This window comes from Aotus nancymaae, unplaced genomic scaffold (assembly GCF_030222135.1).
Source record: "Aotus nancymaae isolate 86718 unplaced genomic scaffold, 86718_ANA_hifiasm-v0.15.2.pri h1tg000108l, whole genome shotgun sequence".
Classification (NCBI taxonomy): domain Eukaryota; kingdom Metazoa; phylum Chordata; class Mammalia; order Primates; family Aotidae; genus Aotus; species Aotus nancymaae.
This window is the reverse complement of record NW_026988523.1, coordinates 31045406-31069674: the sequence shown is the minus strand read 5'-3', so window position 1 is coordinate 31069674 and position 24269 is coordinate 31045406. Positions and strand designations below refer to the sequence as shown.

The window sequence follows — 24269 nt, the reverse complement described above, 5'->3', positions numbered from 1 at the left end:
ATCTCCTATTCCTAGGCCCATATCTTATTTGAATGTTTTTCTTGTAGCATGGCGGACACCGATCTGTTCATGGAATGTGAGGAGGAGGAGTTGGAGCCATGGCAGAAAATCAGTGATGTCATTGAGGACTCTGTAGTTGAAGATTATAATTCAGTGGATAAAACTACCACAGGTAACAAAAGCTCTTCTCATCTTAGATGGTTGTTTGATTAAATTGAATGGCATTTTGGTTCAAAAAGTGTGAGATGGAAAAGAACTTTAAGAATCCAGGGAGACCTCATTGTGGCACTGGTGCTACCTTTTTTTCCAAGATCTAGTCTGTGAAAACCTCAGTTTCCTCATCCATATAGCTAGAAACTATATATTTAATTCATCAAAAACATTGGAAGGTTGGATTAACCAGTGTTTATCAAATATCTAGCAGTCTTCTTACTAAGCGATGTATGAACAAGAATTCAAAGTGGTGGTGTGTGTGTCAGTGCTTATTTATGTACCCAGTCAAAAATAGGTTCCCAGAGTCTTGATTTTTTTGTTTGTTTTGTTTTGTTTTTCTTGAACTTGGTTTCCTTTGTGAGCTGAGTGGAAATTGCTTTGTGTCTGCCTTCAAGGACAGTTTACAAATTTAGGCTTGTTAGCTTTTCTTTCATAAAGGTGATACTGCTGGCTCAAATTCTAGATTGCCCTGAATTCAGAAAATGGATGATAGTTCTTTTTTTCCCCTAAATTGTACCAGTTGTTCTTTATTTTTATCTTCCCCACCTTGAGAGGTGAAGATGGCATTGGTTTAGGCTGAACTAGGACACAGGTCAGGGTCTTTTGAATGGCTTAATATGCATGGTTATGAATACCACTAGTGGCAATAATAAACCTTTGAGTCCTAGAGGTTTGCTAGTGCCATGTAAGCCAAACATTAAAATCCCAGTTCAATGGGCTCAGCGATGTAACTTAATTAACCAGGAGATGTGAGACAAAGAAGGAATTGTGTCTAGATGGTGGACTAAGGGATAAGTAGGAGGAGAAATCACATGAACAATTAGATGTATGAAACCGGAAACTTTTTGGCTATAGCCCACAACAAGATGGAAAGGGAAGATTAGAGCAGTATCCTTTAGTGTCATCTGTCCCTGTCTCCAAGTGACTGTGCCTCCCCTTCCCCACAGTTTCTGTGAGCCAGCAGCCAGTCTCGGCTCCAGTGCCCATCGCTGCCCATGCTTCTGTTGCTGGGCACCTCTCTACATCCACCACCGTTAGTAGCAGCGGGGCACAGAACAGCGACAGTACAAAGAAGACTCTTGTCACACTAATTGCCAACAACAATGGTAAGTGGGATTATTGGGAAATAATAATCCTGGGCTAGAGGGATGAAAGAATAAAAAAGGTCTTAGGGACAGCCATACCTGTTTAGTTAGGTACAGATGTGGTTCTACTAGTTGGAAAATGAATTCGGTAATAATACGGAAGTGATTTTGTAGATTGTACAGTCCTTCTAAGTTAGTGCTGACTTGATACTGGCGTTTCAAGTGAGAGAGTAGTAGATTCTTGCTACTGATAATTCCTAGGACAGAAAATGTCAACTCAAAATTCTTAACTGTTAAAGAGATCTGGGGCTTTTTTGGTTTGGTTGGTTGGTTGGTGGTTTTGTTTCTTTAATTAGAAGAATTCTGTTAGTTTGGTAAGAATTTTCCCAGGGCAGTTTTTCTCTGGCAGATTCATTTGTTTATTGGTTCCTGAGTATGGAAGATAGGATAGGGTTGTTGTCTACATGAAAGAAATGTTGAAAGACTAGTGTTTATAGTGTTTTTTTTTCTAGAGAGGCTATATAGTAATTGGTTTCTGTTTAATTTCTGATGTCTGTTTCTGTACTCTAAAGATGAGTTACTGACCAGTTATATCTCAAGATTCACAACTGAAATAGGCACTTTCATAGAATCATTGCATTGCTGCAAGAGACTTTATTTTTTAATTATTTTATTTCCTTTAAAACTAAAATAGCTTTATTACTACAAAAATAATATATACAGCTGGGCACAGTGGCTTATGCCTGTAATCCCAGCAATTTGGGAGGCCCAGACGGGCAGATCACCTGAGGACAGGAGTTCGAGACCAGCCTGGCCAATATGGTGAAATCCCTACTAAAAATACTAAAATCTCTACTGAAAATACAAAAATTAGGTGGGTGTGATGGTGGATGACTGTAATCCCATCTACTTGGGAGGCTGAAGCAGGAGAATCCCTTGAACCTGGGAGGCAGAGGTTGCAGTGAGCCAAGATCATGCCACTGCACTCTAGCCTGGGCAACAAGAGCAAAACTCCGTCACTCACACACACACACACACACACGCACACACACACGTGTATGTATATGTATGTGTGTGTGTGTGTGTGTGTGTGTGTGCATTGTAGAAAAACTATAAAGTGAAAAGAATCAAAAGGAAGAAAAAACATTTTTTCACCATAATCCCACCACCTGGAGATAACTGATTGGTACTTTTATTCTGTATATACATTTATTTTTATATATCTCTATATGTTATATGTAGTGATTTTCTTTTTACAAAAAAAGATTATACAAATTGTATGTTACTCTTTGCCCACTTTTCCCCCTTAATAGTGATTATCTTAATAGTCATCTATAACATTTTTGATGACTGACTATATTTTCCATTATTTGATTAACTTATTAACAATAGGTTATAAGAGGGTATATTGCTATTTTAAAGAGCTTCAGTGAACATTTCTATCTCTGTCTTTTCTCATATCATTAATTAGTTCTGCAAATATATTTCTAAAAGTCAAATTGTTGGCTAAGAGGCCATCACAGTTTATAAGAATTGGGATCAGTATTGTTCCTGGATTGGCCATCTGGAAGTGTTATATCAGTTTATATTTCTGTTAGAAGAGTGTATGATTTTAATTTGGGCATGTATCCATTTATGTATGCATTCCCCTATTCTTGGACGTTTATTAGGGTCCCATCTCTTGTGATTACAAATGATACTGTGGTGAACATTCTCAGGCATGTGTCTTTGTCCACTGTGTAAGCATATCTTCAGTATAAAGTCTTAGAGGTGAGATTTGCTGGATCAAGTGTTTATAATTAAATAGACGTTGTCAAGTTGTCCTAATAGGTTGCTCTAAATAAGTGTCCACCAATAGCTCTTTCCCCGTTTTGTTATCAACTTTAGGTGTTATCAGACTTTTAAAACTTTATAATTTCCAAAGGTTTTCAGTATTTGGGTACTCAAAATATGATTATGTTATGAGAAATCTTTCGACTTCTAAACAACTTATAAATAGGGACCCTTGTATATATAAAGATGGGGAACCATTTATGTAGAGAATTCTCTTATTTTACAGATGTGGAAACTGAGGCCTAGAGAGTCTAAATAATTTGTTTTAGTTATAAATAATAACTTAATAGTTGCTAAGTGACTAAACTGGATTTGAATTCTCTGGACTTAAAAGCTTTCAGGATTTCTACTGTATTATATTGCTTGTGTGTGTGTGTGTGTGTGTGTGTGTGTGTGTTTTAATTAAGCTAGTCAAATTTAGCAGTGGGGGGATTGTATACCAACTTTTAATGACACTAATGTTTATAAGTTCTGATAACCCACTACGATTGGACTAGTCCGGTGGGTCTCCTAAACTGTTAAAATTCTGTTAGCAACCAGCATACCTAACCTTTTCTTTGATCCCAGGGTTCCAAGGCCTACACTGAGATGGCTGTGCAACTTTTTTTTTTCCCGAGACAGGATCTCACTTTGTTACCCAGGTTGGAGTACAGTGGTGTGAACACAGCTCACTGCAGCCTCAACCTCCCTAGCTCAGCAGTCCTCCCACCTCAGCCCTCCAAGTAGCGAGTAAAGGCACATGCCACCGTGCCGGGGTAATTTTTGTAATTTTTATGGAGACAGGGTTTTACCATGTTACCCAGGCTGGTCTCAGGCTCCTGAGCTCAAGTGATCCTCCTCAGCTTCCCAAAGTGAACATTTCTATCAGGCATGAGTAAGCCACCATGCCAGGCCAGCTGAGCATCTATCTTATGACATGCTAAGATAACCTAGTCTCCTTGACTCCTTTAGTGTATCCTTGATTCTTGAGCCGGCCTAAGTTCAGTGTACTAATTTTTTCTAAAAGATATAAATTGACTTTATTTACTTCAGAAGCTTCTAATATTTAAATTAAAATGTTAACCCATAGCCCATGTTCATGAAGAAAAGAAGACAGTGGGTATAGACTGGTAACCACAGTCTCGTGTATTCCTAAAAAACTTTGATGCAGAGATAGGCATAAATTAATTGGTCTAATTTATCTCACTTTATGTCTCTATATAAAAAATATATAGTTCTTTTTGTATGTAACTTTTTTCATCATACACTTTTTTTTATTTTTTTGAGATGGAATCTCCCTCTGCCACCCAGGCTGAAGTGCAGTGGTGCGATCTTGGCCCACTGCAACCTCTGCCTCCCGGGTTCAAGTAATTCTCTTGCGTCAGCTTTTTGAGTAGCGGGGATTACAGGCATGCACCAACATGCCTGGCTAAGTTTTTTTCTATTTTTAGTAGAGATGAGGTTTTACCATGTTGACCAGGCTGGTCTTGAACTCCTGACCTCAGGTGATTTGCCTGCCTTGGCCTCCCAAAGTACTGGGATTACAGGCGTGAGCCACCTGGCCATAGGGATATGGCTTCAGAATGAAGTGAGTAAGAAATATTGCTTCTTGGCCGGGCGCGGTGGCTCAAGCCTGTAATCCCAGCACTTTGGGAGGCCGAGGCGGGTGGATCACGAGGTCAAGAGATCGAGACCATCCTGGCCAACATGGTGAAACTCCATCTCTGCTAAAAATACAAAAATTAGCTGGGCGTGGTGGCATGCGCCTGTAGTCCTAGCTACTCGGGAGGCTGAGGCAGAAGAATTACTTGAACCCGGGAGGCAGAGGTTGCAGTGAGCCGAGACTGTGCCACTGCACTCCAGCCTGGCACCTGGCAACAGAGTGAGACTCTATCTCAAAAAAAAAAAAAAAAAAAACAAATATTGCCTCTTACAACCCAGTTTCCCTTTAAGCCTTCAGTTTAATTGTATTAGTATATTATCCACTTACTACATAAGTAACATAGCAAATGAGAATAACTTTTTTTTTTTTTTTTTGAGACAGAGTCTGTCCCTCACCTAGGCTGGAGTGCAGTGGCACAGTTTCATTTTAGTAGAGACAGGGTTTCACCATGTTGTCCAGGCTGGTCTCAATTTCCTGACCTCTAGTGATCCATCCGCCGTGGCTTCCCAAAGTACTAAGATTACAGATGTGAGCCTCTGCTCCCAGCCAGCAAATGAGAATAACTTTTTAACAATTTGGTATTGTTTCATTTATTGTACTAGATTTTTTAGAAGGTTTAGAAATTTAGGCCAGGCACAGTGGCTCTTGCCTGTAATCCCAGCACTTTGGGAGGCCAAGGTGGGAGGATCACTTGAGGTCAGGAGTTCGAGACCAGCCCGGCCAACATGGTGAAACGCCATCTCTACTAAAATACAAAAATTAGCCAGGCGTGGCGGTGCCTGCCTGTAATCCCAACTACTCGGGGGGCTGAGGCAGGAGAATCGCTTGAACCTGGGAGGTGGAGGTTTCATTGAGCCGATACCGTGCCATTGCACTCCAGCCTGGGTGACATTGAAAGAAAGAAAAAACAGAAAGTTTAGGAATTTAAATTTAAAAAAAAATTTGTGGTCTCAGAAGAGGGAAAGATTTTTTTTTTTTTTTTTTTTTTTTTTTGAGACGGAGTTTTGCTCTTGTTACCCAGGCTGGAGTGCAATGGCGCGATCTCGGCTCACCGCAACCTCTGCCTCCTGGGTTCAGGCAATTCTCCTGCCTCAGCCTCCTGAGTAGCTGGGATTACAGGCACGCGCCACCATGCCCAGCTAATTTTTTTTTTGTATTAGTAGAGACGGGGTTTCACAATGTTGACCAGGATGGTCTCGATCTCTTGACCTCGTGATCCACCCACCTCGGCCTCCCAAAGTGCTGGGATTACAGGCTTGAGCCACCGCGCCCGGCCCGGGAAAGATTTCTTAAACGAAATTTTAAAAAGCTAACCATAAAGGGTAAAACTGATAAATAGAACTACACTAAAGATGTGATTTAAAAAAAAAAAAAAACACTGAGAAGAGAAACCACAAACTGGAAGGTGTTTGCAGCTTCTGTTACTTTTTGTTTTTTTTGAGACAGAGTCTCACTTTGTTGCCCAGGCTGGAGTGCAGTGGTGCAGTCTTGGCTCACTGCAGCCTCCAGCTCTTAAGTCCAGGTTCAAACAATTCTCGTGCCTCAGCCTCCCAAGTAGCTGGAACTACAGGCGCTATCCACTGTGCCCAGCTAACTTTTGTGTTTTTAGTAGAGACAGTGTTTCACCATGTTGGTCAGGCTAGTCTTGAACCCCTGACCTCAAGTAATCTGCCTACCTTGGCCTCCCAAAGTGCTGGGATTACAGACATGAGCCACCATACCTGGCCCTCAAAAGGTTAAACATAGAATTACCATATGACCCAGCAGTTTTACTCCTAGCTGTATACTCAAGAGAATGGAAAACATATGTTCACATATAAAAACTTGTGCACAAATGTTCATAGCAGTATTGTTAGTTATAGCCAAAAGTAAAAACAACCTGTGTCCATCAATTAATGGATAAACAAAATGCATTGTATGTATACAATGGAATATTATTAGCCCATAAAAAGGAATGAAATACTGATCCATTCTATAACATAGATGAACCTTGAAAACATAATGCTGAGCAGGAGCAGACATACAAAATTAGCTGGGCATGATGACACATGCCTCCAATCCCAGCTATTAGGGAGGCTGAGGTAGGAGACTTGCTTGAACCGAAGAGGTAGAGGTTGCAGTGAGTCAAGATCCTGCCCCTGCACTCCAGCCTGGGCAACAAGAGTGAAACTCTGTCTCAAAAAAAGAAAGAAAGAAAGAAAGAAAAACCAAACACAAAAGGTCACATGTTATATGATTCCATCTATATGAAATGTCTTGAATAGGCAAGTCCAGAGAGACAGAAATTAGATTCTTGGTTGCCAGGTGCTGGGAGGAGAAAAGGATGGGGAATAACTCCTAGGGGAAATGAGGTTTCTTTTGAGGGTGATGAAGATATACTGGAACTAGACTGGGCACAGTGGCTCATGCTTGTAATCCCAGCTCTTTGGGAGGCCAAAGCGGGTGGATCACCAGAGGTCAGGAGTTGTAGACCAGCCTGGTTAACACGGTGAAACCTTATTTCTACTAAAAATACAATTAGCTGGGCATGGTGGCAAGTGCCTGTGATCCAGCACCTCCGGAGGCTGAGGCAGGAGAATCACTTGAACCCAGGAGGTGGTGGTTACAGTGAGCCGAGATTGCACCATTGCACTCCATCTTGGGCAATGAGAATGAAACTTTGTCTCAAAAAAAAAAAAAGAAAATGTTCTGGAAATGATGATGGTTGCACAACCTTGTGAATATACTAAAAATCACTCAGTTATGTACTTTAAATGGGTAATATGTAGATTATACTCAAAGCTGGGTTTGGTTTTTTTGTGTGTGTTGTTTTTAAGAAAGTATTAGGTCCGGGTGCGGTGGCTCATTCCTGTAATCCCAGCACTATGGAAGTCCGAGGTGGGCAGATCATTTGAGGTCAGGAGTTCAAGACCAGCCTGATCAACATGGTGAAACCTCATCTCTACTAAAAATACAAAAAAATTAGCCAGGCGTGGTGGCACTTGCCTGTTGTCCTAGCTACTTGGGAGGCTGAGGCAGGAGAATCGCTTGACCCCGGGAGGTGAAGGTTGCAGTGAGCTGAGATCATACCACTGCACTCCAGCTTGGGTGACAGAGCAAGACTCTGTCTCAAAAAAAAGAAAGTATCAGGAATAAAATTTTGGAATTTTTTTTTTTTTGACACGGAGTCTCAACTCTGTTGCCTGGGTTGGAGGGCAGTGGCATGATCTCAGCTCACTGCATGGTGGAATATTTTTACTATTCTCTTTTATGTTCTTTAGAATTTATTACTCAGTATCTCATTTCATAATGTTTCTTTCCCGTGCAAACATAAGTTCTGACTGATCTTATGTTTGCACAGGAAGGAAACATGAAATGAAATAAACTATTGCTTAATTCTTTAGAGTTCTGAAGGATATGAATTTAATGTTACGCATTTCTTGCAATGTAACTAATTATGGTTTTCAATTCCTATTTTATTTAGCCCTCTATTTCTGGGCCTTAAGGGTATGTAAGTAAACATAAAGAATGAAGGAAGGTCGGTCGGGCTCGGTGGCTCCTGCCTATAATCCCAGCACTTTGGGAAGCCGAGGTGGGTGGATCACCTGAGATTAGAAGTTCGAGACCAGCCTGGCCAAATAGTGAAACCCCATCTCTACTAAAAAAATTAGCCAGGCGTGGTGGCAAGGTGCCTGTAATCCCAGCTACTTGGGAGGCTGAGGCAGGAGAATCACTTGAATCTGGGAGGTGGAGGTTGCAGTGAGCCGAGATCATGCTGTTGCACTCCAGCTTGGGTGACAGTGCAAAACTCCATGTGGAAAAAAAAAAATGAAGGAAAAAAATCAATCAAAATAACTTGGAGGGAGAAACTTAGTTGCATACTTCCTTGATTTTTTGTTTTTAAATTCATAATGTTTTTGGTACTATATGATGTCTGGAGAACAGAAGAAAACTCATGGAATTCATTTTCAATGAGGTGGATTGTTTTGTTTCATTTGTTTGTTTGTTTGTTAGGTTTGGTTTGCTTTGTTTGAGATAGGGTCTCACTCTCTTGCCCAGGCAGGAGTGTAATAGTGGCACGAACATGGCTGGCTTGCTGTATCCTCCACCTCCCAAGCTCAAATGATCCTCCCACCTCACGCCCCCAAGTAGCTCAAACTACAGGCACACACCACCACACCTGGCTATTTTTTATTTTTTATTTTGAGTCTTTCTCACACTGCTGCCCAGGCTGGAGTGCAGTAGCAGGATCTTGGCTCACTGCAGCCTCCGCCGCGTGGGTTTGAGTGATTGTTGTGCCTCAGTCACCCAAGTAGCTGGGATTACAGGCATGTGCCACCATGCCCAGCTAACTTTTGTATTTTTAGTGGAGGTGGGCTTTCACCATGTTGGCCAGGCTGGTTTCGACCTCAAGTGATCCGCCTGCCTCGGCCTCCCAAAGTGCTGATATTATAGACGTGAGCCTTGTTTTGTTTTTGCATTGGGGTCTCACTGTGTTGCCCAGGTTGGACTCAAACTCCTGGGCCCAAGTGATCCTCCTGCTTCAGCCTCTCGAATAGCTGGGACTACTGGTGCATACCACTGCTCCAGGCTGGATAATCCTTTTAAAGGCTTTTTTTTTTTAAAGTACCAGAATTCTGATTGCCCTTTCATCCTCTGGAAATAGAACCTTGTAAGACATTTGAATTGTCAGAATTCCTTTGAGCAAAGATTTAATAAGATTGCAGAAATTATTTAAAATGCTTCTAAATAAGCAGGTATAATTTACCCAGTGTGACTTTCCATAGGCTGGCTTTTGCTTTCCATTGAATTGTGAATCTAATCTGGTCTTTGAAAACCACTATTTTCTTTGTCCCATATTTTTGGAAAAATTCTAACATTCCACCAGAATTTAAACTTGACCCTGATATAAGAGAAAATATTTGCAGAAAATGCTGTTAACATTCTTTATAATGGTATTTATGGGTTTCATGGAAACCTGGTCTGTCTTTAAGAGACTTGGGAATGCTGATTGATTTCACATAAATGCAAAAAACCTCCATCTTTCCCTTCTTGTATTTAATTGGGATATTGAGCCAGGAATTATCTTTTTTTTTTCTTAATCTTTTATATTCCCAAACTGGATATGATAGTCAGGAATTATCTTAATATTTTCTAAGATTAGGATAAATAAGAGATAATTTATTTTCTTTTGTCCTAGCAGTTAAAATAATGACTAGAAAATACAGACTTTTGCTTAGTCAGTATTTTTCAACCATAGATTTCAAAAGGATAGAAAGAGATGGTTGGGGAACCTATTGATTAAAAGACTTGAGTGTTGTTCATCCATTGCACTTTGCGAACATTTTGTAACTGGATTCAGGCAAACACTTTAAAAAATGCAAATAAGTAAATGTGAATTTTGACTGGGTATTTGATATTGAATGTTCGGGAGTTATGTTGGTATGATTCTTTATCTTTTTTTGAAATTCTTATGTAGGAGGTACATTTTGAAATATTTATAGATAATATGATCTAGAACTTGTTTTAAAGTAATATGGGAACTAGTACGTGTATAAGAGGTATAGATGAAATAAGACTTGCCATGCGTTGATAATTATCGAAGCAGGGTGGTGGTTACTTAGGGGTTCACCATAGTGTTCTGTTTCTATGTATGTTTTAACTTCTCCATAATAAAACGTTTAAAAATATTAAAAAACTCACCATCAGTAAATTGCCAGTATAATTTAACATGGATAGAACTTGCTGGAATTCTCTGTTTTATTTGTCTAGCCGCCTCTACAATCACTAGTCTTCTGGCTCAGTAACTGAGGGTCTAGTCTACTGATGAGCTCTCAGTTTCTGAGAGAGTGTGAGATAAGCCACTGTTGGCCCATTAGTAGCCACCTACATACCTATTCCTTTGGTGGTCTAGCTTTGTAGTTAACTGTGGTGATGGACCTGCCAAGTGGAGTGTACATTTCAGAGGGGCCTGTCCCATTCTGGTGATTTTGAGTAAAAAGTTGAGGCAATATTTTGCTTAACTCTTTGGTTTTTTGTTTTTCTATTGTTGTTCTTCTTTTGTTTTTTGAGACAGAGTCTTGCTCTGTCGCCCGGGCTGGAGTGCAGTGGCACAATCTTGGCTCACTGCAACCTCCACCTCCCTGGTCAAGCAATTCTCCTGCCTCAGCATCCCGAGTAGCTGGAATTACAGGTATGCACCATCATGTCCGGCTAATTTTTGTATTTTTAGCAGAGGAGGAGTTTTGTCATGTTGGCCAGGCTGGTCTTGAACTCCTGGCCTCAAGTGAGTCACCTGCCTTAGTGTCCCAAATGCTGGGATTACAGGTGTGAGCCACTGTGCCTAGCCTGCTTTGACTCTTTCGCCTAGGTATATTGGCTCTCTGAAATTCTCTATATGGTTTTGAGTATTCTTTGTATATCAGGAAACTTAGTGTTGATTTTTTTTTTCACCAAATGTCATGAAATAGGGGATTTAAAAATATTTATGAAATTATTTTCTCACAAATGAAAAGAGTTTCAGATATTTCAATAATAAATAGCCCTGTTCATTCATATTTTTATTCACGAATGAATCATTATCTTCTGAAATCATGTCATTTTTACTTGGTGTGGGTTAGTTTTTGTCTGGGTCTTCTGTTTATCAGCCCTGATGACATAAAGAGAAAGGTGGTAGGTAGCCTGTCAGTCTCTGGGTTCCCTTATAAAATACAGCGGTTGCGTAAAGAATCTTGCATTTCTCAGATTTAACTTACTAGGAAGAGAAACCATTCTTTAGATTCTGTGTACTTGGTGAATTAATGTTTGTTGATGAATATTGTTTTTAAAGAATTAAGGGGGATTAGCTAACAAATTATATTCTAATAAAATAGGTTTTACCTAGTTAAAATATGGAAAAAGACTTAACATATTTTGCTCTGTGCTGATTTGGTGGGGGAGATTATGTGTGTTCACCTTAAATCATGAGAGTCAAGGTGATAGCCACATAGAATTCTAATGTGTCTTTCATCCCCAGTTAAGACATATGGGTGAAATGTTAGTGAACCTCCCCTACCTATTTGTTTTTCTGTTAGTTGTAGATTTGGGTGAAGCTTGAATTTTTGGTGAGTTTGGTCACATTAAACATGATGAGTGGCAGTCTTGGATATTTTGGCGTCTGGGACACCATTTCTGTTTCTTAAAAAATGTGGATTTGTACTTGGGAGGCTGAGGTGGAAGTATGGCTCAAGCCCAGGAAGTTGAGGCTGCAGGGAGCCATGACTGTGCCACTGCACTCCAGCCTGGGTGACAGAGCGAGATCCTGTCTCAAATAAATAAAATAAAATGTAGGTTTAACATTGTTTCTAACGTTCCTTTTTTTTTCCCCCCTTAACCTTTTAGCTGGCAACCCTCTGGTCCAGCAAGGTGGACAGCCGCTCATCCTGACCCAGAATCCAGCCCCAGGTCTGGGCACAATGGTTACTCAACCAGTATTGAGGCCTGTTCAGGTCATGCAGAATGCCAATCATGTGACTAGTTCCCCTGTGGCTTCACAACCAATATTTATCACTACGCAGGTGAGTAGGACTCTGAATTTCAAGGTTTCTAGAGGAGAGAAAGAATATGAACCTCTGAAAGCTCTGACTTAGGGTCTTTGGCACCATTAGAAGTAGTTCTAAGTCTTGTCTTTTGACCTTACTTTCTCATTTACTGTTCTGTAATTTGATGCTGACTGTGGAATGCCCAGTACAGCATGGTTGGGTAATATCCTTTTTAAACCCCTTAGAAGTTTATTAAATAATTTGATTAAAGTCTAGGCAGAAATTAGTGGGAAAGCTTGGATTAGGAAGCCTTAACACTTGGCTCTCGAGACTTTTCACCCTTTGCATGGACTGCTCCGCTTCATATGGGATGAGTTAGTTAACTTTTGGAGATGTATATATGTAATTGGTGGAGTTCATGGAGACCTTTGGAAGACAGGGAAGATGACTTATTTGATATATAATGTATTGAATTGAAGTTGAAAGTCTAATTCTGAATATGGATTCTAAAGGCAAATGCATTTCTTTGCCTGTGGCTTCCTGAGTTATAAATGCTTTTGAATTTGCCAAGGGTTTATGGTCTTTGAAGGAGACTTTGGGAACAATATCTTAGGATTGTTTGTATGTTGACTCACTCCAATGAACACTGTTCTTCTCCCCCTGCACCCCGCCCTCCCCCTTCTATTCATTTAGCACTTTAGGGAGCCAATCTGTTGATGAGGTTTTTTTAAAGCTGATGCTCTCTTAAGTCAGGAAATAGGTTTTCATTTTTGCTCATATGTACCAAAGCTTGTTCTCTAGTTTTGATACTTTGTCACTCAAAAGTTTGCCAAAATTTCCTAAATTTTTCCATATCAGTCATTTGAAAGCTCTAATTCTAGAGAGAACCATTAAAAGTATGGGCATTTTTTTGGATGTAGGTCATACTGCAATCTGTTAGTGTTAGTTGGTCTCCATGTTAAAGATCATTTTGCTTTTTAATACAGGGATTTCCTGTAAGGAATGTCCGGCCTGTACAAAATGCAATGAATCAGGTTGGGATTGTGCTGAACGTACAGCAAGGCCAAACGGTTAGACCAATTACACTAGTCCCAGGTAAGGAAAAATATCTATCCATTTGGAATAAACCGGCATCCAGAAGATGTGTTTTTATTGTTCTAAGTACCCTAAGTCATTTTATAAGTATGTTTAAAGAAAATCTAAAAATCTAAAAATCTTAATGAATTAAGCCCAATTTTTAAAAATCTATTTCTAACCTTTGGCCAGGGTGGTGGTTTTATTTATTTCTGTTTAGCTTTTCACCACCCTTCATGAGGTAGTAAAACAGTTTATAGTCATTTTTCTGTGACTGGTATTTAGTCAGCTATTAAGTTTGTTATCCTGGAGGAATGTTATTAATGCAAACTCCCAAATTCTGTACTCCTTATACATCTACATCTACTCATTTGCACAGAAGGATTATAAACTTTGTTGTAATTTTATAGCATAGATTTTTACATATAACCAAATGACATTCCCTTTATGGATAAATACTAGATGGATGGTTTTTTTTTTTTTTCCTAAAGATTCTGAGAAGGATAATTTTTAAAATCTTAAAATTTTTCATTTTCATTTTTCATTTCTTTATTTATATGTATAAGTTTACTACAGTTCAGACCCCAAAAAAAATCTGAATTTAGCTGTTTGTAAGGGTACCTCTGTAGCTTGTCTTCCTAAGGTTTTCTTTTTTGTTCTCATAGCCTACAGGAGTTTTTGGCCCTCAGTCTGACCAGCTTGCCCTGGTATTTCTTTATTTTTCTCAGTTAATTGTCTACAGTTGAGCCAGGAGACATTCTCCTTTGGGATATCCTAGTAGAATGGCGTAGTCTGTCTTCTGAGTTTATAGAAGAGAATGGAAGACTCCTTTAGTACTATGAGAAAAACTGATTTCTTTTTTCAGGACCAGATCTGCCATTTGGCCTATATACACCTATATTGCCTCCCACTCTTTTTTTCCAGTACCGAGGTCAAGCTACTGATTATATTCTTAGAATTAAAAAGGCAGTGTGGTAAGGTGTTTTGGGAGGATTTGATGGGAGTCTTCTTTAACGGAATGTTTTTAGGCTACCCAGGCTAATTTCTTTTGTCATCATGGACACCTCCTGCTTTCTTAGTCTTTAGAATCTATACTACTCTTGGTAACCTCTGATGATCACCCATCAGATTGGGGAAATAATCTTTCCAGTAAAGGCAGGGAGAATGTGTTATAGGTGAGCTCATTGACCAAGATCTGGTACTTTGTCTCTCTTTTAAAGCCCCAGGTACCCAGTTTGTTAAGCCGACAGTTGGAGTTCCACAAGTGTTCTCTCAGATGACCCCTGTGAGACCAGGCTCCACAATGCCTGTGAGGCCCACCACCAACACCTTCACCACTGTCATCCCGGCCACTCTCACCATTCGAAGCACCGTTCCACAGTCCCAGTCCCAGCAGACCAAGTCCACTCCCAGCACTTCCACCACTCCCACTGCCACACAGCCAACCTCACTGGGGCAACTAGCTGTTCAGTCTCCAGGCCAGTCAAACCAGACCACGAATCCCAAGCTAGGTAAGGCTTGGGAAGAGGAGATGGCAGAGCTAGGATGGGATGGTGGGTGGAGAACAGATGATTTTCACTTGGTCACCATAGCTCCCTCCTTCCCCTCTCCACCTGCAGTGAGCATTGCCAGCTTTGTCACTGTGAAGCGACCTGGCGTTACAGGTGAAAATAGCAATGAAGTGGCCAAATTGGTGAATACCCTTAACACTATCCCTTCCTTGGGCCAGAGTCCTGGGCCAGTGGTGGTATCCAACAACAGCTCTGCTCATGGCTCTCAAAGAACCAGTGGACCTGAATCTTCAATGAAAGGTACAATAACCTGAAAGACCCTGAGCAGCCAGTCATTGAAAAACATTAATCAAGTGTTATATCAGAGCTCTACACTCAGAAATAGAGAAATAAAATAGAATATAGCTGCTGTAGTTTGTTCTTACAGAAACTTTAGTAAGGAGTAAGCCACTTATAAAAAGTGTAACTGCATCAGCTCCAAGAAATTCTGTGTATAATTGTGCTTTGGGGATTAGTGAAATCGATTGGTCAGAGATGGATGAGATAATAAAAGAGAACTTAATGGAAGAGATGGATTTCTGAACAAGGTTTTAAAGTTGGGATTTGGTAGAGAGATCTTCAGTTTGAGAACGATACAAATATGAGGGTTTTCAGTGGTCTAGAGCAGGGGTCGGCAAATGTTTTCCGTAAAGGGCCCAGTAGTAAATTTGCAGGCTTTCTGCACAATATAGCCTCTGTTGCAGCTATTCAGCTGTGCTGTTGTGGTGTGGAAGCAGCCACAGATAGGTAAATGAATGAGCGTGGCTGTGTTCCACTGAAAACATTTATAGATTCTGAAATTGAAGTTTCATAAAATTTTCAGGTGTCAGGAAATATTCTTTTAATTTCAACCATTTAAAAATAAAAACTGCAAGATGCAGTGACTCACACCTATAATCCCAGCATTATGGGAGGCCAAGGTGGGAGGATCACTTGAGCCTAGGAGTTTGAGACCAGCCTGGGCAACATGGTGAGATCTCGTCTCTACAAAAAAAAAAAATTAGAGCAGGTATGATGGTGCATGTCTGCAGTCCTTAGCTACTCAGGAATCTGAAGTGAGAGGATGGCTTGAACCCTGAAGGTTGAGCCTGCAATGAGCCATGATCATGTCACTGCAACAGAAAGAGACCCTATCTCAAAAAAAAAAAAAAAAAAATGGTATTGGCAGCCGGTTGCAGTGGCTCAAGCCTGTAATCCCAGCACTTTGGGAGGCCAAGGCGGGTGGATCACGAGGTCAAGAGATCGAGACCATCCTGGTCAACATGGTGAAACCCTGTCTCTACTAAAAATACAAAAAATTAGCTGGGCATAGTGGCGCCTGCCTGTAATCCCAGCTACTCAGGAGGCTGAGGCAGGAGAATTGCCTGAACCCAGGAGGCGGAGGTTGCGATGAGCCGAGATCGCGCCATTGCACTCTAGCCTGGGTAACAAGAGCGAAACTCTGTCTCAAGAAAAAAAAAAAATGGTATTGGGAAAACTAGATATCCAGGTCCAAAAAAAATGAAGTTGGAGCTCACCTTACCTGCAACAGAAAGAGACCCTGTCTCAAAAAAAGTAGAAACCTTTAAAAAATGGTATTGGGAAAACTAGATATCCATGTCCAAAAAAATGAAGTTAGAGTTCACCTTACACTAAATACAAAAATTTACTCAAAATAGATCAAAGACCTAAATGAACTAAAACTATAAGACTCTTAGAAAAATCATAGGACAAAAAGCATGATACTGAATTTGACAATGATTACTATTTCTTGTATATGACACCAAAAGCATAGGCAAGAAGAGGAGAGAAATGAGTAAATTGAATTACATCAAAATTTAAAACTTTTACTCATCAAAGGACACTATCAACACAGTGAAAAGGGAAGCCACAGAACAGGAGAAAATACTTGCAAATTATATATCTAATAAGGGGTTAAAATCCAGAATATATAAAGAACTCCTACAGTTCAACATAAAAAAAAAAACCCAAACAACCTTTTTTAAAAATAGGCAAAGGATTGGCTGAGTGAGGTGGCTAACGCCTGTAATCCCAGCACTTTGGGAGGCCAAGGCAGGTGGATCACCTGAGGTCAGGAGTTTGAGACCAGCCTGACCAACATGGTAAAACCCCGTCTCTACTAAAAATACATAAATTAGCCAGGTGCCTGTAGTCTTAGCTACTAGGGAGGCTGAGACAGAGTTGCTTGAACCTGGAAGGCAGAGGTTGTGGTGAGCCAAGATCGCGCCACTGCATTCCAGCCTGGGCAACAGAGTAAGACTCTGTTTCAAAAAAAATATATAGGCAAAGGACTAAATAGATGTTTCTCCAAATAAAATTATAAAATAGTCAATAAGCTCACGAAAAGATGCTCAGCATTATTGATTATGGAAATGCAAATCAAAACCACAATGAGGTACCGTCTCGCACCCATTAGGATGGCTACTATGAAAGAACCAGAAAATAACAAATATTGCTGAGGATGTGGAGAAAGCAGAACCCTAATGCACTGTTGGTGGAAATGTAAAATGATGCAGCCGCTTTGGAAAACAGTATGATAGTTCCTCAAAAAATCAAAAATGATAGAATTATTGCTCCAGCAAGTCCACTTCTGGGGCTATACCCAAAAGAATTCAAAGCAGGGAGCAGGGCACAGTGGCTCACGCCTATAATCCCAGTACTTTGGGAGGCGGAGGTGGGTGGATCACCTGAGGTCAGGAGTTCAAGACCAGCCTGACCAACATAGAGAAACCCCTTTTCTATTAAAAACACAAAATTAGCTGGGTGTGGTGGCAGGCACCTGTAATCCCAGCTACTTGGGAGGCTGAGACAGGAGAATTGCTTGAACCTGGGAGGTGGAGGTTGAGGTGGTTGTGGTGAGCCGAGATTGCGCCATTATACTCCAGCCTGGGCAACAAGAGTGAAACTCTGTCTCAAAAAAAAAAAAAAAGAAAAGAAAGCAGGGACTAGAACAGGTATTTGTATACCTATATTCATTGCAACATTATTCACAATAGCTCTGAAAGGTGAAAGCAACACAGAGGTCCATCAACTGATAAAGGGATAAATAAAATGTATTTACATGCAATGGTATATTATTCAGGCTTAAGGAAGGAAATTCTGCTACAACATTTCCTACAACATGGTTTAACCTTGAAGACATTATGGTAAAGTGAAATAGGCTAGTCACAAAAGGACAAGTACTATGTGATTCCACTTACTTGAAGTACCTAGAGTAGTCAAATTCATAGAGACAGAAAGTTGGATGGTGGTTGCGAGGGGCAGAGGCAAGGGGAAAATGGAGAGGAGTTTTTTATTGGATATAGTTTCCATTCTCTAAGACTAAAAAAACAAAAACCTTACTTGACAAAAAAACTCACGTAAAAATTATTTTTAGCTTATGGGCCAAACAAACTGGCAAATGGGCTGGATTTGATCTGTGAGCTGTGGTTTGCTGACCCCTGGCCTAGAGTTAGAACAGTAAAAGGACATGCCTCAAACATAGTGATCTTGAGCCCAGGGAGGTCAAGGCTGCAGTGAGCTGTGGTCGTGCCACTGCACTCCAGCCTGGGCGACAGACTGAGATACCCTGTCTCAAAAAAAAAAAAAACCATAGCAATCTCATGCTTGCTTACCCTTTTATATACTTCTCAGGGAGTATTTGACCTTTTCTCAAAAGGTTAGTAATCTTTTTCCAGTGTCATTGTATTAATCTTATCAATTCTTCTCACTTCTTTCAGTGACCTCTTCCATACCAGTATTTGACCTCCAGGATGGTGGACGGAAAATATGTCCACGATGTAATGCTCAATTTCGTGTTACTGAAGCTTTGAGAGGTCACATGTGTGTAAGTGATATCACCTGTGATCCAGCTTAAAGTGGCTTCTGCCATTTACCTTCATTAATATTGGAAGCTTGTGAAGCAGGGGCTCTAAAATGACTGAAGCTTTTTAAAGGATTACTGTTTCTCTTGGTTTGTTTTTAGAAGAGCTATGTACTTTGGAATGAGATGGGATACATTTAAAGGCCCTCAGATAGATCAAAACATACGTAATCTTACTTTCTTAGCATGGTAGATTTTGAAATCACACGGGAAGACAGGTTTATAGATAATAAGAACTCAAACCATGTTGGCCTCAGTTTGTTTTCTGTTAATTGTGTCATTGGATGAATCGGGAGCTCTTACTTTCTTTTTTTAGCATTTTCATGTTTTGGTATTAGTCCAGATATAACAGTTGGAACTACTTTTTGCCGGGGAGCTCAGAGCCAAATTATACTAATGATTAAGGGACCTAAGACAGGCAGGAGGGAGAAGTACAGAGTATGGTGCTTGGGTGGCTGTGGCTATACTCTAGAAAAAGAATGACACTTGGAAACACTGTAGAAAACTGAAGGGTGAAAGCTGAGTAAGAATACCTAAAACCAAACCGTTGACAAGGAATGGCAGGCCGGGCGTGGTGGCTCACGCCTGTAATCCCAGCACTTTGGGAGGCCAAGGCGGGTGGATCACTAGGCCAGGAGATTGAGACCATCCTGACTAACATGGTGAAACCCTGTCTCAATAAAAAATAAATAAATCAATAAATAAACAAACAAGGAATGGTAGTGAAGTTAAGGAGTTAGCACATTCTAGCCCCCAGGATAACCAGAATGATCAGATGTCTTTCTTTATAGTACTGTTGCCCAGAAATGGTTGAATACCAGAAGAAAGGAAAGTCCCTGGATTCAGAACCCAGTGTCCCATCAGCAGCAAAGCCCCCATCCCCTGAGAAAACAGCTCCTGTTGCTTCCACACCCTCTTCTACACCTATTCCTGCTCTGTCACCACCTACCAAAGTACCAGAGCCAAATGAGAACGTGGGTGATGCCGTCCAGACCAAACTCATTATGCTTGTAGATGACTTCTACTATGGACGGGATGGTGGCAAAGTAGCCCAGCTCACAAATTTCCCTAAGGTCGCCACATCTTTCCGATGCCCACATTGTACCAAAAGGCTAAAAAACAATATTCGGTAAGTGTTGAAGAGCCTTGGAGGTTACCTTGGACAAGAGAAGACTTATATTTTCTTATATATTTTAAGTCTTTCTCTTTGGAGAATGGACCTAACTACTATGCAGTCTTGCTGGGGTTATCATTAAATCTATAGCTAGGACTATAGAAGGAGATACTGTGGTAATAAACAAAAGGTACCTGGATTAAGTAAGGGAAACCAGTACATCTCCTTTCACAGAACTCCCTTAGTTTCAAGAACTCAGCTGTCTGGGCTCAGAAAAGGATATCCCAAACAGGAAGTTTGGGGAATGGAGGGGAGCAGATAATGTTTGTTCTGTGATTTTACCTTTACATTTCTAAAAAGCTACCGATTTTTTATGTTTTCTGTACTTTCTCCTTGTGCTTTATTACAGATTCATGAACCATATGAAACACCACGTAGAACTGGATCAGCAGAACGGCGAGGTAGATGGTCACACTATCTGCCAACACTGTTACCGCCAGTTTTCCACTCCCTTCCAGCTTCAGTGCCACTTGGAAAATGTTCATAGTCCCTATGAATCTACTAGTAAGTTTGGAAACTCTTAAAGTCTAGGGGAATATACCTTGCTGTTCACTAATTGAATGGCACTGGGCGGGACCCCATTATATTTATTTACATGTGGGTAACAGTGTAGAGGAAGTGCTTTTCATATTTGTAGCCAGTTCTTTATTTCATTCACCTTGTTTTTTTACAAGCCTGACTTTTATTTTGTTTAAGTATGGATTGAGTTAAATGTTAGATCCTGAATTATTAGGGGCCTTGATTCACGACCACTATGGAAAAACAAATTTAATGAATTTATTTCTTGGGTCTCTTAATAGAAGGAAGACTCATCTATGTTTGCACCTCCACTTAGTTAATACCCTGATAGGTTTTATGTAGGATAAAAGATAGTATTATGAAGTACTTTATCATTAAGATACTGCTTTCAATGAAAGATGAGCAGGAGTGTTTTTTACACTGTACATTCTATAGATGGAGGCTGAACATAAACTCAAAGAAATTAAATAGGATAAAATATAATATGAAGTACTTTATCATTAAGACATTGCTTTCAATGAAATATAATGTGAGCTGGAGTGTTTTCTATACTGGACATTTTAAGATGGAGGCTGAACATAAGCTCAAAGAAATTAAGTCATTTGCTTATAAGTGTATACCTCTACTAAGGAGACATAGTGAGGATTTAAGCCCAGTATTTAGAATACTTCTGATGTCCTTTATGGGATTTCCAGTTTTGTTGTAAAGATAAAAATTATGTAAATATAGAAAAATGTGAGAACAAGATAGTATATTAAACATATCCATTTTAAGATACCAATGATAGGTGAAATAGTTCAAAGAAGGAAAAAAATCCTTGTGGCTAGGTTTCCAAGAAAGTCAGGCTTAAACTTAAGAAAGGTTTCGATGGAGAGTAGTAAGAAAAGCTTTCAGGTGATTGAAAACAGCATGATCAAAAGCATAAAAGACGTGCATATTATCTGGATGCAGGTAATATTTTGCTTTAACTGAAAATCCTTAACTAAAAGTGCATTAAACAACAAGGACTGGGTGAGGCGGCTCACGCCTGTAATCCCAGCACTTTTGGAGGTTTAGGTGGGTAGATCAGTTGAGGGCAGGAGTTCAAGACCAGCCTGGCCAACATGGCAAAACCCCATCTCTACTAAAAATACAAAAATTAGCCCAGTGTGGTGGTACACGCCTGTGATCCCAACTACTTGGGAGGCTGAGGCACAAGAATCATTTGATCCCAGGAGGTGGAGATTGCAGTAAGCTGAGATCGCACCACTGCACTCCAGCCTAGGTGACAGAGCAAGACTCTCTCTCAAAACAAAAGAAAACAGTAAGAACATCTGTTACATCATTTAACTGAGAGATACAGAAATGGATGCTTCAGCCTAGAACTTGACTGCCTTGCTGTTTTTCAACACTTCTCTTGTCTCTGGTTCATAGCAGGGCGGCTATGTGTCAGGCACTATGTCCAGATGAAAAATTGTCTAGGCAAAGAAGAGACCTTATCTTTCAGTCTTTCTTTCCTGAATCTGTGTTCTTATAAGTGAGAATTGCTTTCCTTTTACATTTCTTTGACTGACCATAATTGGGTCATAGGTGCATTACTAAACCATTTATTGGCAAGGGAAATGGGATTGACATTAATGGCTTACACTAACACAGGACAATAGAAATATGCAAGCTTCATGGGTAATTTTAATTTTTTCACTTTAAATACAGTAGTGCTCCTCAGTTTCAGTTAGTCTTAGTCAACCACAGTCCAAAAATAAGTGAGTGCAGTACAATAACATTATTGAGAGAGACACCACATTCACATAACTTTTATTACAGTATATTGTTATAATTGTCCTTTTATATATAATTATATATATAATTTTTTATTGTTGTTAATCTCTTACTTTGCCTAATTTATAAATTAAAGTTTATCATAAATATGTATATATAGGAAGAAACATGGTATGTATAGGGTTCAGTGCCATCTGAGGTTTCATATATGTACTTGGGGTCTTGGAACATATATTTCTCATTGGCAAAGGAAGTCTACTGTAAAGTTTAAAAACCCAGGCAAAGTTAATTTTAATGGCATATTTATTCAGTATATTTGAAATCATTTCAACATGAAATCAAAATTTAAAATTGAGATATTTGTCATTCTTTTTCCTCCATTAAAAAACAGATTTTTTGAAATACAAATCTAAATTGGATTTGAGCTTACCACATTTTAAGTGTTCACTAGATAGTGTTGCTGGTGTCACCATAGTAGACAGTGGAACTTCGGACTAATCATTTGGGAGTAGAATGTGTATTAGAATCAACCAGGCCAAGTGCAATGGCTCATGCCTGTAATCTCAGCACTTTGAGAGGCCAAGGTAGACAGATTGCTTGAGCTTAGGTATTTGAGACCAGCCTGGGCAGCATGGAGAAACCCCGTCTCTACAAAAAAAAAAATTAGCTGGGTGTGGTGGCGCACACTTATGGTCCTAGCTACTCAGGAGGTAGAGATGGGAGGATTGCTTGAGCCCAGTAGGTCAGGGCTACAGTGAGCCATGATCATACCACTGCACTCCAGCTTGAGTCACAGAGCGAGACTGTGTCTCAAAAAAGAAACAAAAAGAATCAGTGGTGACTGCATGTAGTGCTAGGGTAGCCAGCTTGGTCTAGAATAGAACTCAAGATTCTTCACTGTCAGTTATGTGAAGCCAGAGTAACTCATCCATACCTCTCAGTGAAAACACCGGTTTTTTGAGACAACAGGGTTTTGCTCTGCCACCCAGGCTGGAGTGCAGTGGTGCAATCATAGCTCACTGCAGCCTTGACCTCCTGGGCTCCACCAATCCTTGCACCTTAGCCTCCCGAGTGGCTGGAACTATAGGTGTACACCACCATACCAGCTAATTTATTCCTTTTTCAGGGGGGTAGAGACAGAGTCTTGCTATGTTGTCCAGGCTGGACACCTAACTCATTTCCATGCATAATATGGTGGTTAGGTTTTGTGATTCCAAAATTCTACACATAACAAAATTCCACAGAGGGAAGATAAGGTTTTCTTTTTGGAAAAGAAACAGACAATGTAGACCCTCATTGATCTTTTTTTTCTTGGTTTTCCTTTTAATTTTTGAGTCTCTTAATGATGAAATTTTATACTTGCCAAAATCACCTTTCCTTAGTATATATCAATTTTATTATTGCATGCTTTTGTAACTTCCTTTTTTGCACCCATGACAGGTCCTGCATGAAAGTAGGTTTTTTTTTTTTGAGACAGGGTCTCACTCTGTTAGCCAAGCTGGAGTGCAGTGGCACAGTCTTGGCTCACTGCAACCTCCACTCCCAACTCAGCCTCCTGAATAGCTGGGACTACAAGCACGTGCCACCATGCCCAGCTAATTTTTGGGTTTTTTGGGGGGAGTAGGTGGGGGTTGTAGAGATAGGGTTTTGCATGCTGCCCAGGCTGGTCTCAAATTACTGAGCTCAAGCAATCCACCCACCTCATCCTCCCAAAGTGCTGGGATTACAGGCATGAGCCACCACACCTAGCCTTTTTTTTTTTTTTTTTTGAGACAGTTGCTCTGTCACCCAGGCTGGAGTGCAGTGGCAAAGTCTCGGCTCACTGCTACCTCCACCTCCTGGTTTCAAGCAATTCTTGTGCCTCGGTCTCCTGAGTTTCTGGGATTACAGGTATGTACTACCATTCCCAGTTAAATTTTTTTTTTTTTTACTTTTAGTAGAGATGGGGTTTCATCATGTTGGCCAGGCTGGTCTCAAACTCCTGGCCTTAAATGATACACCTGCATCGGCCTCTCAAAGTGCTGGGATTTATAGGCATGAGCCAGCATGCCCAGCCAAAA

At 40.3% G+C, this 24269-nt stretch overlaps 1 protein-coding gene across 8 annotated transcripts in view; it reads left to right on the top strand.

Annotated features, from left to right (window-relative positions):
- POGZ (pogo transposable element derived with ZNF domain) overlaps nucleotides 1-24269 on the top strand; it is a 58621-nt gene that overhangs the window by 18347 nt on the left and 16005 nt on the right. For 5 of the 8 annotated variants that reach the window (XM_021674299.2, XM_064370422.1, XM_012462707.3 and 2 more), the window contains exons 2-10: nucleotides 48-172; nucleotides 1161-1319; nucleotides 12133-12308; nucleotides 13259-13367; nucleotides 14567-14857; nucleotides 14939-15157; nucleotides 18616-18722; nucleotides 19550-19887; nucleotides 20282-20436. In XM_021674299.2, coding sequence (XP_021529974.1) covers nucleotides 49-172; nucleotides 1161-1319; nucleotides 12133-12308; nucleotides 13259-13367; nucleotides 14567-14857; nucleotides 14939-15157; nucleotides 18616-18722; nucleotides 19550-19887; nucleotides 20282-20436 — 1678 coding nt within the window. In that variant the 5' untranslated portion in view covers nucleotide 48. The remainder of the gene's footprint in view (nucleotides 1-47; nucleotides 173-1160; nucleotides 1320-12132; nucleotides 12309-13258; nucleotides 13368-14566; nucleotides 14858-14938; nucleotides 15158-18615; nucleotides 18723-19549; nucleotides 19888-20281; nucleotides 20437-24269) is intronic. The other 3 variants (XM_021674300.2, XM_021674303.2, XM_021674301.2) reach the window with 3 other exon arrangements.